This window comes from Astatotilapia calliptera, chromosome 10 (assembly GCF_900246225.1).
Source record: "Astatotilapia calliptera chromosome 10, fAstCal1.2, whole genome shotgun sequence".
NCBI classification, from domain to species: domain Eukaryota; kingdom Metazoa; phylum Chordata; class Actinopteri; order Cichliformes; family Cichlidae; genus Astatotilapia; species Astatotilapia calliptera.
The window spans coordinates 13,647,383-13,661,411 of NC_039311.1; the positions used below are offsets into that span (position 1 = coordinate 13,647,383).

At 37.8% G+C, this 14,029-nt stretch overlaps 1 protein-coding gene across 1 annotated transcript; it reads right to left on the reverse strand.

Annotated features, from left to right (window-relative positions):
• Nucleotides 1-10,047: 10,047 nt before the first annotated feature.
• si:dkey-251i10.1 (ADP/ATP translocase 2) lies at nt 10,048-12,365 on the reverse strand. The gene is made up of 4 exons (XM_026181781.1): nt 12,149-12,365; nt 10,825-11,311; nt 10,598-10,738; nt 10,048-10,475 (listed from the first exon to the last, which is right to left on the reverse strand). Exons 1-4 carry the CDS (start codon nt 12,257-12,259, stop codon nt 10,318-10,320), a joined length of 897 nt encoding a protein of 298 aa, XP_026037566.1. The 5' UTR covers nt 12,260-12,365; the 3' UTR covers nt 10,048-10,317.
• Between the last annotated feature and the right edge of the window lie 1,664 nt (nt 12,366-14,029).

The window sequence follows — 14,029 nt, forward strand, 5'->3', positions numbered from 1 at the left end:
TATGTTTTGTTTATCGTAGTGTAGAGACACAGGGTCTACAGTACATTGTTGTCCTTCTTGCAGTAAGTTTAATTCATTGTTATACTTCTTTATTTCGGAGTTCCTTCTGCTTTTTTCTGGTGGTCATAGTGGTGTTGTTTATACATACATAGCTTCGCGCGACTGAATAAAGAATAGTCGGTTATTTTTCACAGTGTATTATATATATATGCATATACGCTTTGCATTTAGTTGAAAACAAGGAAATGGAAGATAGTAATGGTGAGGGTGATACTGAGTAAGGAACAGGTTCATTTTATTCTGATAAGCATGTGTCTGTCTTCCTGTTTGTCTTTAAGTCTGTCTCCACACATTTTAAGCCAGATTTATTTTATTTAGGCGCGAAGAAAGTCACAAAAGTAGAAAACACATGAACGCATTCATATAATACTTAACAGCTTTTTTATTTTTTTCGTTGCTTTTTTCGTCCTTCTACAGTACACATAAGAATGAAATAGATAACTTCTTACAAATAAACTATATATATTTTAAGTATCACCATCTCCACACAGATAAAGAATACATTTTCAGATAGTTTGATAAAATTGCAGCTAGAATATACAATACCTTGTGTGATATAGGGAGTACGCCTATCAAGTGCCTATCAGTACATACAGCAACTATACAGAATATTCATAGTTTTTCTCTCCTACGTTGCACAAATACAGAATATACACAGTGGACTAATGAAAAATAGACTATTTATACTATTACTGCTAAAAACCTGGTGGTTGTGAGTGCATAAGAGAACCCTTTAAATACCTGAAATGTTCTATTCATATACAGTAAAGACTACATCAGCTAGTTTTATTTTTTAAACATACATGTATACAGTTTGGAGGATGAAAAGATTTAAAATGCAATCACGCACGCCTTTGATTGGTTGGTTTAGATGGCAGTTGGAAATTAAAATATGAAATCCTAATACTGGATAGCCATTTTGTTTTCCTGTCACATTGCTCTCTGTCATAGATGAGGCTTTTTTTTTTCCAGTTTTTCACATTTGCAAACAAGCCATATACTGTACTGTACTGTATGTTTGGGGAGAAAGGGCAGTGGCATTTTGTGAACAGCAGGGGGAGCCACACATCAGCCAGAAGAGGTGAAGTTTAAACGAACAAAACAAAAACAAGTAGAATCGTTGAATATTTTTGATTCTCTTTGTTGGTCATTATGGCCGTTGCGTTTTTTCATATTACAATAACATCTGTGGGAATGCCACTAGTTGCCTCCTCTGAGACTACATGAATGAAATGGTTTGCAGTCTGTAGGATCTGAAAGCTGCTTTAAGGTTCTTAGTTGGCTCCAAAGTACACTGTGCGCAAATCACACCAGGCGTGCTTTGACCTTGATGGCAGGCCCGTCCAAATGCAAGCCAATGCCCAATTTCCCCACAATGATCATTAAAGTTTTATCTTATCTTACAGCCTTGTTATTTATGTGCAGCTTGGAATCGTAAAGGGCAAGCAACGAGCAATGTGGTTAAAAAAAAAAGAGAAAAGAAAATGGTTATTAAACATTAGATTGGCCGGTTTTTATCACCGCAATTTGGAAATAAAAAGTGGGATGCCAAATTGAAAGTTTTGGCTACAGATAAACAGCTCTTCCCTGAACAGCAGTCTTTAGGTGCTTGGATGAACAAAAACTAAGAGAGAAATACGGCAGAATGAAAAACCACAAATCAAGTTTCAGGACCGAGTGGCTCTGAGATAAAAGGTTTTGTGATGGCTTATTATTTTGTCCCCTGTGGACTAATTACCACAGTTTTCTCTCTAACCTTCTCCAGCCTAGTTACGGTGCCAAATTTGGGGAGGATGAGGGGAGACTTTAAATTATAAGAGTAAGAGGGAAGCAGACAAATATAAAGAAGAAGAAAAAAATCTTCATTTTTTTCTTAAATGCAAAACCTTTTATAACATTAAATGCAGCATGCCAAAAGAAAGTGATTGCCTTTATTTTGAATCTTTGAATCCTCCATAATGCATAGTTTTCAATTAAATTAGGAGAAAACAGCTATGATTAACAAATATACACTTAGTTTCATAGACATTTACTGTTAAAAGGAAGCATCACAAATATAGGCAATGTGATATAGCTAGTCCCTGTCATTCAACCGTCACACTATGACATCCTCAGAAACAGTTCTGTTTGAAATTTAAGGGTTTTGCAGACATAATGAAGCAGCTGTTCAGATTTTCAAGTAGACACAGCTATACTAAGCTATTACAATATCTAGATTATATTTACTATTCTCCGAACATGCAGTTATTACTCTACCCCAGATGTGTTGTTTTAGAAATAAAACACCATCTTCAGGTAACTACCATCGAACAGTCCAAATAAAGCATGCAGTCCTGTCTACACAGCTTTTTTTTTTTTTCAGTGGAGGAGTACTTTGTTATCGAGTCCCTGGATAACACGCATTCAGTATCTTTTCTTTATCACACTGATGAGGGGACTTGGACTCTGAAGAGCTGAGCCTCTTTGTATTCTCAGTCACTCAAGTCTTTTTGGCTTAGTTCAGCTGGATGAGACGATTAGGTTAAAGGTGTGCAGCAGCGTCAACTAAAAACATGCATTCCTGTTCAGAGCAGCACATTCCAACTCAAACCAAACATTAAGGAGAATTCCCAGCACTTAATCGTTTTTACAAACCCGTGTGGTAGCAGACTTGCTTATCACAAGTTTAGCAAAAATTTACATTTCCCTAAAAATTATCCCATTTCGTTTTTTTTTTTAATTTCTTAAATTTTTTTTTAGATCTCATCTCGACATTTATTTCAAACTTTGCCATGAGATCACAAACCCTTATAAGCTCTGACCACAGCTAACGCTTGTGCGGACTGGTTTTATAGACAACATATACACTATGCTATCGTTCTGCCTCTCTCTCTGTGTAGGTCACTCTTTAATAGTGCAGAGACATTAGAAAAAGTCGAGGTTCCTCGCCATGACGTTGGCCGTGGTCTCGGCCAACTCGTGGTCTGCCATCACTGAAGACTTAGATGAAAAATTTCAGCACTAGCACTGTGTCTTCATAAAACGGGCAGGTTGGGGGTAATTAGCAAAACGGGGCCATGGTAATCATTAGAAGTTAAATAAAACAAACAAACAAACCAAAGAAAAGGTTAGGACAATTTTAAGTTTTTGAAAAAATGAATATTTCTTTATAATGTGTGTGGGGTTCCTACAATTGGGCTAGATTGCCACCGTTATTATTATTATTACTATTATTAATATTAATATGATTGATTTTCTTTGTTTTTAATCTCATGGCAGGGTGCTTGTGAAAATGCGTATACGTTATGTCACTTGTTTATAGTTTTGTGGTTGTGTTAATTTGCCTATTGTAGACCAAAATAGATTTTCTTTTTTTAAAAATAAGAAATGCAACAAAACATAAAAATGAATCTGACACAATAGCTGTGATGTAAACTATTGCATGTTAAAACATGTATAAGATTGTAAATGTTGCATTGTTCCTCTGGCAAAACATAATAATCATTGGTTACGTCTTCTATACACACATTTAGCAAATCGGTGTACACTTTCACCTTCACATTGGATTGTGTTTAATATATTTAAGGCTGTCCCTAGTAACTAATCTGACATTGTAACTTAAGAGTACATTCAGCCATTTATACTTGAGATGGACCAAGATGTTAAGTTTGCACATATTTGTAAGTTGTTTATTAAGCCAAAAAAAAAAAAAATGGAAAAAAAAAAATTATACACAACTTTAAGTCTCAGCAACTCAAATCTAGTTTAGGTGCTCGTCACCTATTAACAAATCGACCTTAATGTTCGCTGAAAGAAAGGCAACAAAGCCGGTTGTCACTGCGCAACAAAAGTAAATTCAAACCAAACTGTACGATGGATTTCAACATCGCGACGTGATTAGGTATTATTTATCAAAGTGATTCAAAAAAAGAGTATATTTTTGTAATAGCGAATGTAAATCATTTGGCAACAATTAGTTTTATAACTATGAGGTCCAAATCTGGGTAAAATCTGCTGTATTTGTTCATCCTGTGTATTCAAAATAGAAAATTGAATTACTGTAATTCAGGCAGGGTTTTTTTTTTTTGTTTTTTTTTTTTAAATCAAAACCCGGGCCGAAGATATTAACATTTAAAATCCAAAATTACACGCACCCTTTTTAAAAAGCAGCTTAGGTTTGATTTTGATTTTTCTTCTTCTTCCATCGTGCTTTCAGGCTTTTTGCTGCCATATCATGTACCTAGATGCTTTTGTAAACATGCACATGAGTTGAAATTTGAGATGTGGTTATAAATATGTGTATATTTTGTCAGGCTTTTTTTTTTTTTTGCCTATGTCAGCTTTTGATTTTGACTATTTCCCTTCATAAAAAAAGAAAAAAAAAGACATCTCTTATATAGTTATGAACTTGGCAGAAGTGGAGCTGTTGTAGTAAAGTTAGTTAACATCACAACTAAGCAACCCTGAAATATATGCTGCAGTAATGTGTTCAGTTTGTTTTTGATAATTTATGCTCCAAGTTGGTTTGTATGTTGTTATTATTGTTGTTATGAAACAAGCTTGTATGAAATGTATTGACTGCTGTTTTGAAATAGGGGATAAAGTTTTTTCTTTTCTTTTTTCTTTTTTTAAATGTATGTGCAAGGATGTTTTTATAATATGATTTGTCAAACACTGGACTGGAGTGAGTTTTCCAACATTTCCAAGTTGAGAGATGTATTTGACAGACATAACTGCACAGGCAACACCCGTTAGCACCGATGTGAGCTGACAGACAAAGCACACCCTCCCCCCGCTGTACACGGGAGGGTGAGTAACATGGCCGCCATCCTCCCGATCAAAATAGGAGTTATTTGGATAGAAGGAGTTACCATATTTCCTTTTGTGCTGGTTAATTGCATTCAGTAGGTGATGGGTTATATATAAAAATATATATATATATTTAATAGGAACTATTTATTAGGGATGTCCTTCAAAATTGTTGTTATGGCATAGACTGGTGACAGATTTGTTTTTCTTTTCTGGAAAAGAAAATTCATAAAGGGATACCACTTCACAGCTAAGTAGTTGTCAGAATCACCCGATATGTTCTTTCTAGAGCAGATTTAACAGTTGCCTCTCATTACACCTACCACCACTTCTCAAACCAGATAAGAGATTTGCACTAGACTGATTTTGGTCTTATTCTATCAAAAGCAATATAATTCACACGACACATATTTGAACCATAGTATGGGACGCTTGTCCTCACCATGGGAATGCTGAGTAAATGGTGATATTTGACGTGTTTTACTTTGTTTTGTTTTTTTTGTATTCAAAGGTACAGAATTGGTTTTTTAAATGCACATGACATCCATATATTGCTGTTTGTAGCAGGGTTCTTTTTTTTCTCCCCTCGCCCCTTTTTCCTTCTTCTTCTTCTTCTTTTTTTTATGTTAAATTTACCCAGCAGTACCCTGAGTATTAGTGTCCAGATTTGAGGGGCATTAAAACTGTTGTTTCCTCCTGTGATTGTTTTGGACAAATCAAGCAGCTCTTACAGATCCGAAGTGAGAGTAGGGATGTTATGAGGGATGGAATCGTTCACCACGAGTCAGTCGTCTTCATCACACAAGCCAACATGTTTAGAAATAAACACAAATGCCAAAAGAGAAACCCAGCTGTCCGCCGTCGTGCACACCTTTCCCTTAAAAACTTTGAGTGATATTTTTCTGGGATGTTCCAGAAAAAAAAAAAATGCTTTAAAACGAAACAATAATGAAAAAACGAAAATCCAAAATGCATCTTTTTTTTTTTTTGTTCTTCTTTTCGTCAATGAACGCACCATCATTGGCTGCTTATGTAGAGAAGCCACCAAAATGTATCATACGTCATTTTCAATTAGGGTCATTTACCGGCAGCATTAGCGATCGGCCCGAACGTCACTATATTTTTCTGATAAATAAGTGTAAATTTTTCAAAAATTCACAAAGAGCAAAACGTCACCATTTTATCTGGATGTAGTAGCTTTCCTGTTTTCACCGCTTTGTGGTGTTGTTGAAAGATGTTGCGGTTTGTCTAAATTTGTTGCGTGTTAGAGGAAGCATAAGTATGTGCCTTCTTGTAATCTCCTTGGTGAGCTTGTTATTATTGAGAAGCTGAAGCCAGCCAATTGTGTTTGCACTAAAACCAAATTGCTTTTTGTGATGTAGACTATTTAAGCAAGCTTGTTGCGTCACTTTAACCGTACAGTATGCATGAGGGTGAAATTGGTAAGTCTAGGGCTAGAGCTCTCATCTGTTGACCTGTAAACCAGTGCAGCTTAGAGGATCTTGTGAATATATCTTGGCTTAGTTTCGCATTTAGTTTTCAAATTCCATCTCCTTACTCATCCAGTTTTTCACGACAGTTAAAGGTAAAACGAAACAAAAACAGAAAAAACAACACAAAAAAAAAAATCAAATAACACATACCATTTTACCGATACAATACAGCTTTTACTTTCACATGCCACAGTTAGAGTTACACAACTGCAGAAGAGATTTTCATTTTTCTGAATCCATGGGAACGCATGAGTATACGAGGTCGCCTCGAGACTATTGGTCAAATTCATTTAGGTCGTTTTTGAAGACTTGTATTTATTGCATATTTCGTTGACATCTAAGAAAGGCCTACATCATGCTTTTGAGTCTTACAAATGCACCTTATTCATGTCAGTCCATGTGGGGTAAAAAAGGAAAAAAAAAAAAGGCTGGCAGTGTAATATCTCTGATTTTAGCACCTTACTACACAGCATGTTTTCACTTTATGCCAGTTTAACTATTCTTCCATATGTATGATTTCAAAAATAAATCTCATTCTTTGTGAAATTGTTTCATGGGATGTGCCAAAGTTTGGAGGCGATCTCCCAAGTGTTTATGCTTATCATATTTTTTTTTCTCCTCCTCCTTCAGTTATAGCAAGGGTATGTCAGAACTTTCCTATAACAGTGTGTGGAATCAATTTATCTCAGCAAACAGTATCATTACTTGCCATTTTACAATAAGCCCTGTATTTCACATATATTTACCAGTGATGTGTATTTGTTATTATAAAGAAAATAGCCGTAAAAGCTTCATTATGTTACATAATATTGTGACTTTTTTCGAAAAACTGTGAAGACTTATCTTGCATATACTTTATACAGAAGTATTAAGCCTTAATACAAAAGACTAAAAAAAGTGTGGAAGAATAAACTGATTGTTGCTAAGTAAGGATGATTTTTGTAAATGTTACCAGCACTTTTTTTGTAATTTTCACTCTCTGAGGTATTGTACAAGTTCAAGCTGTTTGTGAAGTTTGATTATGAAGGAATAAAAACTAGTACTTTCCTGTACTTCACAGAAAGTCTTGTTGCTGTTTTCTTTTTGTGCTCTTTTATCTTTTGTCTTTGGATCAATGAATGCCTGTGTAGTAATAATAATGATAATAATAATAGGACTCACATTTCCCAACTGCGCTGCCGCAAAGTACTAACATCCAGTTAATCCTTAAAACCAGATAAACATATAGATGAAATGCTCGGAGTCAATTTATTCGAATAAATTACCCGTCGTAGCTAAAATTAAGCTCATAAATAATATTAGCCTGGTGTGTTGTGGTGCGTGTTGATTCCAAACACAGTTGGAAGTGACGAGATAATGAACAACAGGCTGGAATGTATCCCAGAATGCACTGTGCAGGAGGCAGGGAACACCCCGGACAAGCTGTCAGTTGGTTACAAATCTAACAATGATTAATAAACAGTCGCAGTCGTACTTCACACCTACAGACAATTCAAGAGTACAGTCCACTTGACTCACAAGTGTTTAGACTGTGGGAGGAAACTGGCACGACCAATGTGGAAAGAGCTACAGAGATGATTTCAGCAGGAACCAAAGAGCAGGTGTGTCCCGTTGTTAGGTGTGCGTTTTTACCCCCGAGCTGCTGCAAAGTACAGCACGTGGCTGCGCAAGGCCGCAGATGATTCTCAGATATGGCCATATCAAACGTGGTTTGCGCTGGGGCTTTTTACACTGATTAACATACTGTGTGTGTGGACGGAGAACAACCCGAGCAAGATCAATACGAGCTTTTATTGATATTCAGATTAGAGCTATGTGCTGTAAACAGTGCTCCTTATTTCCACAAGCAAAGTTAAAGAAAAAACAAATGTCAACCATGCGCTTCAATAATACTCATTAACAGATTAGCAGATGTCTAAAGAATGGATAATATGACAGGTGTGATTTGGCAAAAACATTACCCAGCAAGAGCAGACAGGGAGAAGGCAAAGAAGATAATGTGTACTGTATGCATTTTATTCAGATGCATACGTTATTGGTGTTTATGACTGCAAATTAAACTTGTGTAGGACAAACATAGCTCTACTGCCTTGGCAAATCATTCCCTTTCTTTATATGGCTACACCCACGCTCTCAGTACAAACAGGAAAGTGATTTGCCGGTTTTTTAATTCATATTTCCAAACGATTTAGAGGTGAATCTCTCGTCAAAGCAAAGTAAAATGCAAAGGGTTTCATTTAAATTGATGTAAGACACTGAGCAAACAGTTCTGTATCTGTCCACTTTATTAGCAACTTTATAAACACTTTAACATTTGTCATTTTAAATGCACTGGACAAATATTCTTCCTTTACTTTGTCAGGCTCTCGGTGCTTTATTGTAAGGTGTATTACTTTTTTTTCTTTTTTACAATGTAATAGAGGAACAACAACATTTAAGTTACAGTGTTACAGTACAGGCTACAGTTACACAGCATCACTCTGGAATGCATCAACACCTCTTTAACCTTCTGAAACGAGTTATACAGGCAGCAGGTTTCGCTGTATTGAAGTAATAAGTTCAACATAGCAAACACTGCCTGGCTGTTTGTGATGATTGTTTATCTCGGTTGGGTCAGGGTGAGCCTTTGTTTTGTTGTCATAATATTCTGATAAGATTTAAAGCCTGTTTGAGCTTTAGACACTCCTCATTAAGAAACTCTCAGTGGGAGCAGTTTAGCAGAGCTGATCTAGTTTCACGCTGTATGCAACTGGCGCCCCCTGCTGTCCACATTCAGTATCTCGGGTTAAGTAGACCGAAACCAGATTGTATATTGAAACTTGTGTGTAAGGGCCTCTTAATCGCTGCTTTATCTTTAATCTGACTTTTCATTAGGTTTAAAAAAAGAAAAAAAAAAGCCATGCCATTTTTTTACATACCTGCCAAGTTTACCTTAAACTCTCTCTCTCTCATAATTTATATATCTATATAATCAAATTACACCTATGTTAATTTACACTATGTCATATAGGCTTTATTACTTATGAAAAATGTAGAAAGTATGTAGGAAGTATTTCTCCCATAACACTCTGCCTAGCTACAGATATGACTAATAAAGCAAGTGTTCACCTAGCCAGTCATTTGCAGCTCACTTAACATGCACCACACCTTATAATCATGTTTGCTATTTAGGTTGACAAAGCAAAACCAAACTTCTTACATCGCCAAAGCAACTTGTGATGGATGTGAGAATAGATTTGAATTCAGTTGGTGTCTTGGATGCGTGGTAGTCATTCTGTTCTTCTAAATTTAAGAGCTATATTTATTCAGACACTGAATATCCAATGAGAGGGATATCTTGAACTATATAAATTCTATTTTATATATTTCTCTTAAGATTTACATTTTCCAGCTGTTTGAATAACTAAAACTGCAATACTGTCAATTTACATGTGCTGTGAAAGATAACCTAGAAACAGAACCTCAGTAAGGTCAGTATACAAGCTATAGATTGTGCTACTAACAATCTGAGTGGCACAACAAAGGAGGTGACACTCGAGTATTCTACTCTACAATCCTAGAAGTGGCCACGGTCAAATGCAGAAAGGCTCAGGGAGAGATAAGCATGAGTAAATATAGCCATTGGGTGTAATCCACTTCGTGCATTTCATTATCCAAGTGAGTGTTCATCCCATGCTATAACAGTATTGGAGACAGTAGACATAAATTGTTTAGTTTGTTCCCCAGAATAAATTTATTCAAGTTGGGACCATACAAACCTAGTGAATGACAGGAGGAGGTATCATATTTCTTTTTAAACAGGAATGACATTGGTAAACAGGGTGTGGAACGTTTTAAAATCAAAGATGCACAACGTACAGCCATCTCTCACTATTGGTGAGAAGTTTGTTCCCATAAATAAGGCAGAACGCAGAGTCCGTAGAAATGGAAAGTTATTACATTTAGCCAAATTGGACAGTGATGTGACAATGAAGATTTAGAGGACCTTCTTCAGCTCATCGTACAACACCAGCACGAAGGCGCCGCCCATGCCTCTGAGCACGTTGGACCAGGCTCCCTTGAAGAAAGCCTTACCACCCTCATCGCGTGCGATCTTGCGCCAGCAATCAATGGTCCCGGTGTACATGATTTCAGCTGAGGAAGGGAAAAAGAAAAAGAAAAAAAAGAGTTAGCTACGAAATAAAACTCAATATAGAACAGATCAACTGTAACTTCTGGGTTCATGTCTAGGTGACGCGTGTTACAAATACACTCACCTCCTTTACGTCCGGACTGCATCATCATACGTCTACGGACAGTATCGAAGGGGTATGAAGTCAGGCCAGCAACGGCTGTCACAGTCTGTGCAATCATCCAGCTCACCACAATGTGGGTGTTTTTGGGGTCTGGAAGCATTCCTGCAAGCACAAAAGGAAAGGTAAATTATTTACAACACCAATAGATGCAGATGAATCGCTTTATGATCAGTGCGAAATAAACATACCCTTAGCTGTATCATAGATGCCGAAGTATGCAGCCCTGTAGATAATGATGCCCTGCACAGACACATTGAAGCCCTGGTACAATCCTTTCAAGCCGTCAGACTTGAAGATCTTAACCAGGCAGTCACCCAGACCTGAGAACTCTCTCCCGGCTCCTGCCTTTCCCACATCAGCTGCCAGACGGGTACGGGCGAAGTCAAGGGGGTACACGAAACAGAGGGAGGTGGCTCCAGCAGCACCACCAGAGGCCAGGTTGCCAGCAAAGTACCTCCAGAACTGCGTGCGCTTGTCGACGCCATCAAGGAAGACCTTCTTGTACTTGTCCTTGAAGGCAAAGTTGAGGGCCTGGGTGGGGAAATATCTGATGACATTGGCAAGGTTACCTCTCCAGAAGGAAAGGAATCCCTGCTCTTTGGGAATACGGACAACGCAGTCCATGATACCCTTGTACTGCTTATCAGCTGTGATCTGCTTACTGGCATGCTGGACCTGGATTAAGAGAAAAGGAGAATCACACAGACTGAGGTTAAAAATCAGGAAGCTAAGGAACCACTTTACAGCGACAAGGTCCCTTTGTTGTGACCTTGAAGCTATAAAAATTGCAGGAACCACAAGAGAAATTCTTAAACAGTAATCAGTAATTAATGATAATGACTACCGTGTTGAATTGTAATCTGACTAGTTAATTCGGACGTGGTTAACCATCTATTAATTTAATCACGCTCACACAGACAGACACTAAGCCTCAAATAACACAAATGTCACTAAATGCAGGGTGTAATACAATGTCGTTGTTCGGGTTGAACAAGAAGGGATGTAAAACTTGCTGATCTGGCTGTGATTGACTACCGCCCGGGCTTTAGCTTAGCAGTCGTGCTAAACGCTGCCTAACATCCGGGGGTACATGGGCCACCACAATGATACGCCGCCAAATTTTACCGAGAATACTATAATCATGTTATCCCCGTGTAACTACAGTTGAGATACCAGCGCTTTAAATAATCCAGACGAGTTGCCGGCTGTTCGTACAGAGTGTTCTCGTGTTTGTCCTTTGTTAGCTATGCCGGCTAAGGTTAACGTGTAATAAAGCTAGCGTTAGCAGCCGGGCTCGTGTAGGTCATTTCCCCATCCTGTCGTGACCTCAAATGATTGAAGCAGTCCTTCTTTATAGTTTCACCGTTTCCGGATAAACATTATAATAAGCAAGCTGCAATTAGTTTAAGTACAAGCTACTCAATTAGTATTCGATTAATACTTTTAAATGGCAGTGAGTAAGATTACACAAGCTAGCCGGCTAACGGCTTTCCGCCAGTCAAAGAGTTTTACCTGAAGGAGAAGCTTCACTCTCTCAATAGGGGCGACGGCTGTTTTGGAGATGGCAGCGGAAATACCACCGGCCAAGAAATCCTTGGCGAATGAAACAAGTGTATCGTTCATATTGCGATGTTCTTGATGCGTCTTCCAGGTAACTAGTAAATACTATACGCCCCTCTGCCCTCTGCGGCTGATGGCCTGCACCGACAAAATGGCCGATCGTGTAGCTGCGCCGGGGATTTATTTCACATATCAGATCGCGATACTACACGAGAACTAGCCTCCACGTCACGCGCTGCTCCGCCAATAAAACGGTCCAATTTGTCTTGTCGTCACTTTACGTAGTTGTCTCGACCCCAGGCGAGTAATTCCTGAATTATAATTAAATTCACGTGAAGTGCCTTAATTTAGACCGAAAACCAAAATGAGACAGACCGTGTTCTCGTTCCTTTTTGGCTTCCTGCTCAGAATCACTATCGTGGGTAACGAGACAGTTTCCAATTCTTGGTGTGAATCATACCGTGAGGTTCATCTATCAAGGACCTTAAAGATGCGTAATCCCTACAATTATTAACGGCATATTACCTGTTATGAAACAACTCTGGCACAGCCTGTACTCATTTTCAGTGTTACGTGTGACTCTATTAACATAGGTTTCGCATTCTAGTTTTGCCCTGATCTGCATATTTACACTAAACGGTTAAATCACTGCACCAGCCTGCAGATAATTCTTCACGTACTACGCAGAGTCAGCTAGGATGATATTCGATGCTTGTTCATTTCTGCACCTGCACTGCTGGTACCACAACTACCCTCTGAAAGCCACCTTTAGGTGTGTGTGAGTCACCATTGTGACAATGCTGCAAATAGATATTTAATCTATCTAGTAGACTTAAGCACATATGCACACCAGAGGGCGGCAGAAGACTTGGCCTCAGTTCTATCTATCTATCTATCTATCTATCTATCTATCTATCTATCTATCTATCTATCTATCTATCTATCTATCTATCTATCTATCTATCTATCTATCTATCTATCTTAATGGCTTTTCTGCTTGTCTGACTATTTATAAAAGCCATTGATTTTCTTTCAAACCACAGATCATCGAATAATATACTTGTTGACTTTGTTTTATTGGTTTTTTGACATTATTATGTAAAACCATAACATCACTAACACTCAACATATATTTTTAACTGTATTTGAGCATTTGGATCTGCGAGCTGCACGTTTCTTGGCTCATGCGCAGTGTTGACCACAGGGAGGTGCTGCTGTCATGCCATGTACAGCAGCCAGTGTCTAGCCATCTCTAAGAAATCCTACCACAGACCAGCTTCTGAAGGTGAAAGGGCTAACAGCGTATTAAATGAACCCCCTTGGTACTGCTGTGAGAAAATATTTGCCTATTCAAAATTTAAAAGCACCCTGGAAAAATGTTTAGTTTTTTCTCAAAATCTTGCGTTGCCCTCTGATATTTACAGTTCCTTATGAAATGCCCTGTGTGGTTGGTCTTGTTTGTCTGCATGTGCATTTTAACGCCAGTCACTGTCCACTTGTATTTCTTGCTGCCACTTGAGAATACATTTCAACAGGATGTGTAAATTAATCCATTAATCCCTCTGCTTTTAATTACAGTGAGGACAGCAGGTCAATTGCACGCACTTTGCAATTTCAAATTGCTTTTGTTCGCCTTTATTGAGAGGCAGCTGTGGGTGTATTTAATCATGTTTTTTGAGTGGAGCATTTTTTAAAAACATATAGGCTTGTGAACTCCACGAAACCACAAACAAACACCTTAAAGTAAAAAGAAGAAGAAGAAAGCAATTTATTAAAAAAGTGGATGCTATACTTGAAAGCTTTTCAACGATGCTACAAATCTTTGTAAAATAC

Coding starts and splice junctions, on each gene's coding strand:
- si:dkey-251i10.1 (XM_026181781.1), bottom strand. CDS start 12,259: ATGAACGATACACTTGTTTCATTCGCCAAGGATTTCTTGGCCGGTGGT. Junction 10,739..10,824: donor CATCTATGATACAGCTAAGG/GTATGTTTATTT, acceptor TTGTGCTTGCAG/GAATGCTTCCAGACCCCAAA. Junction 10,476..10,597: donor GCAGTCCGGACGTAAAGGAG/GTGAGTGTATTT, acceptor TCCCTTCCTCAG/CTGAAATCATGTACACCGGG.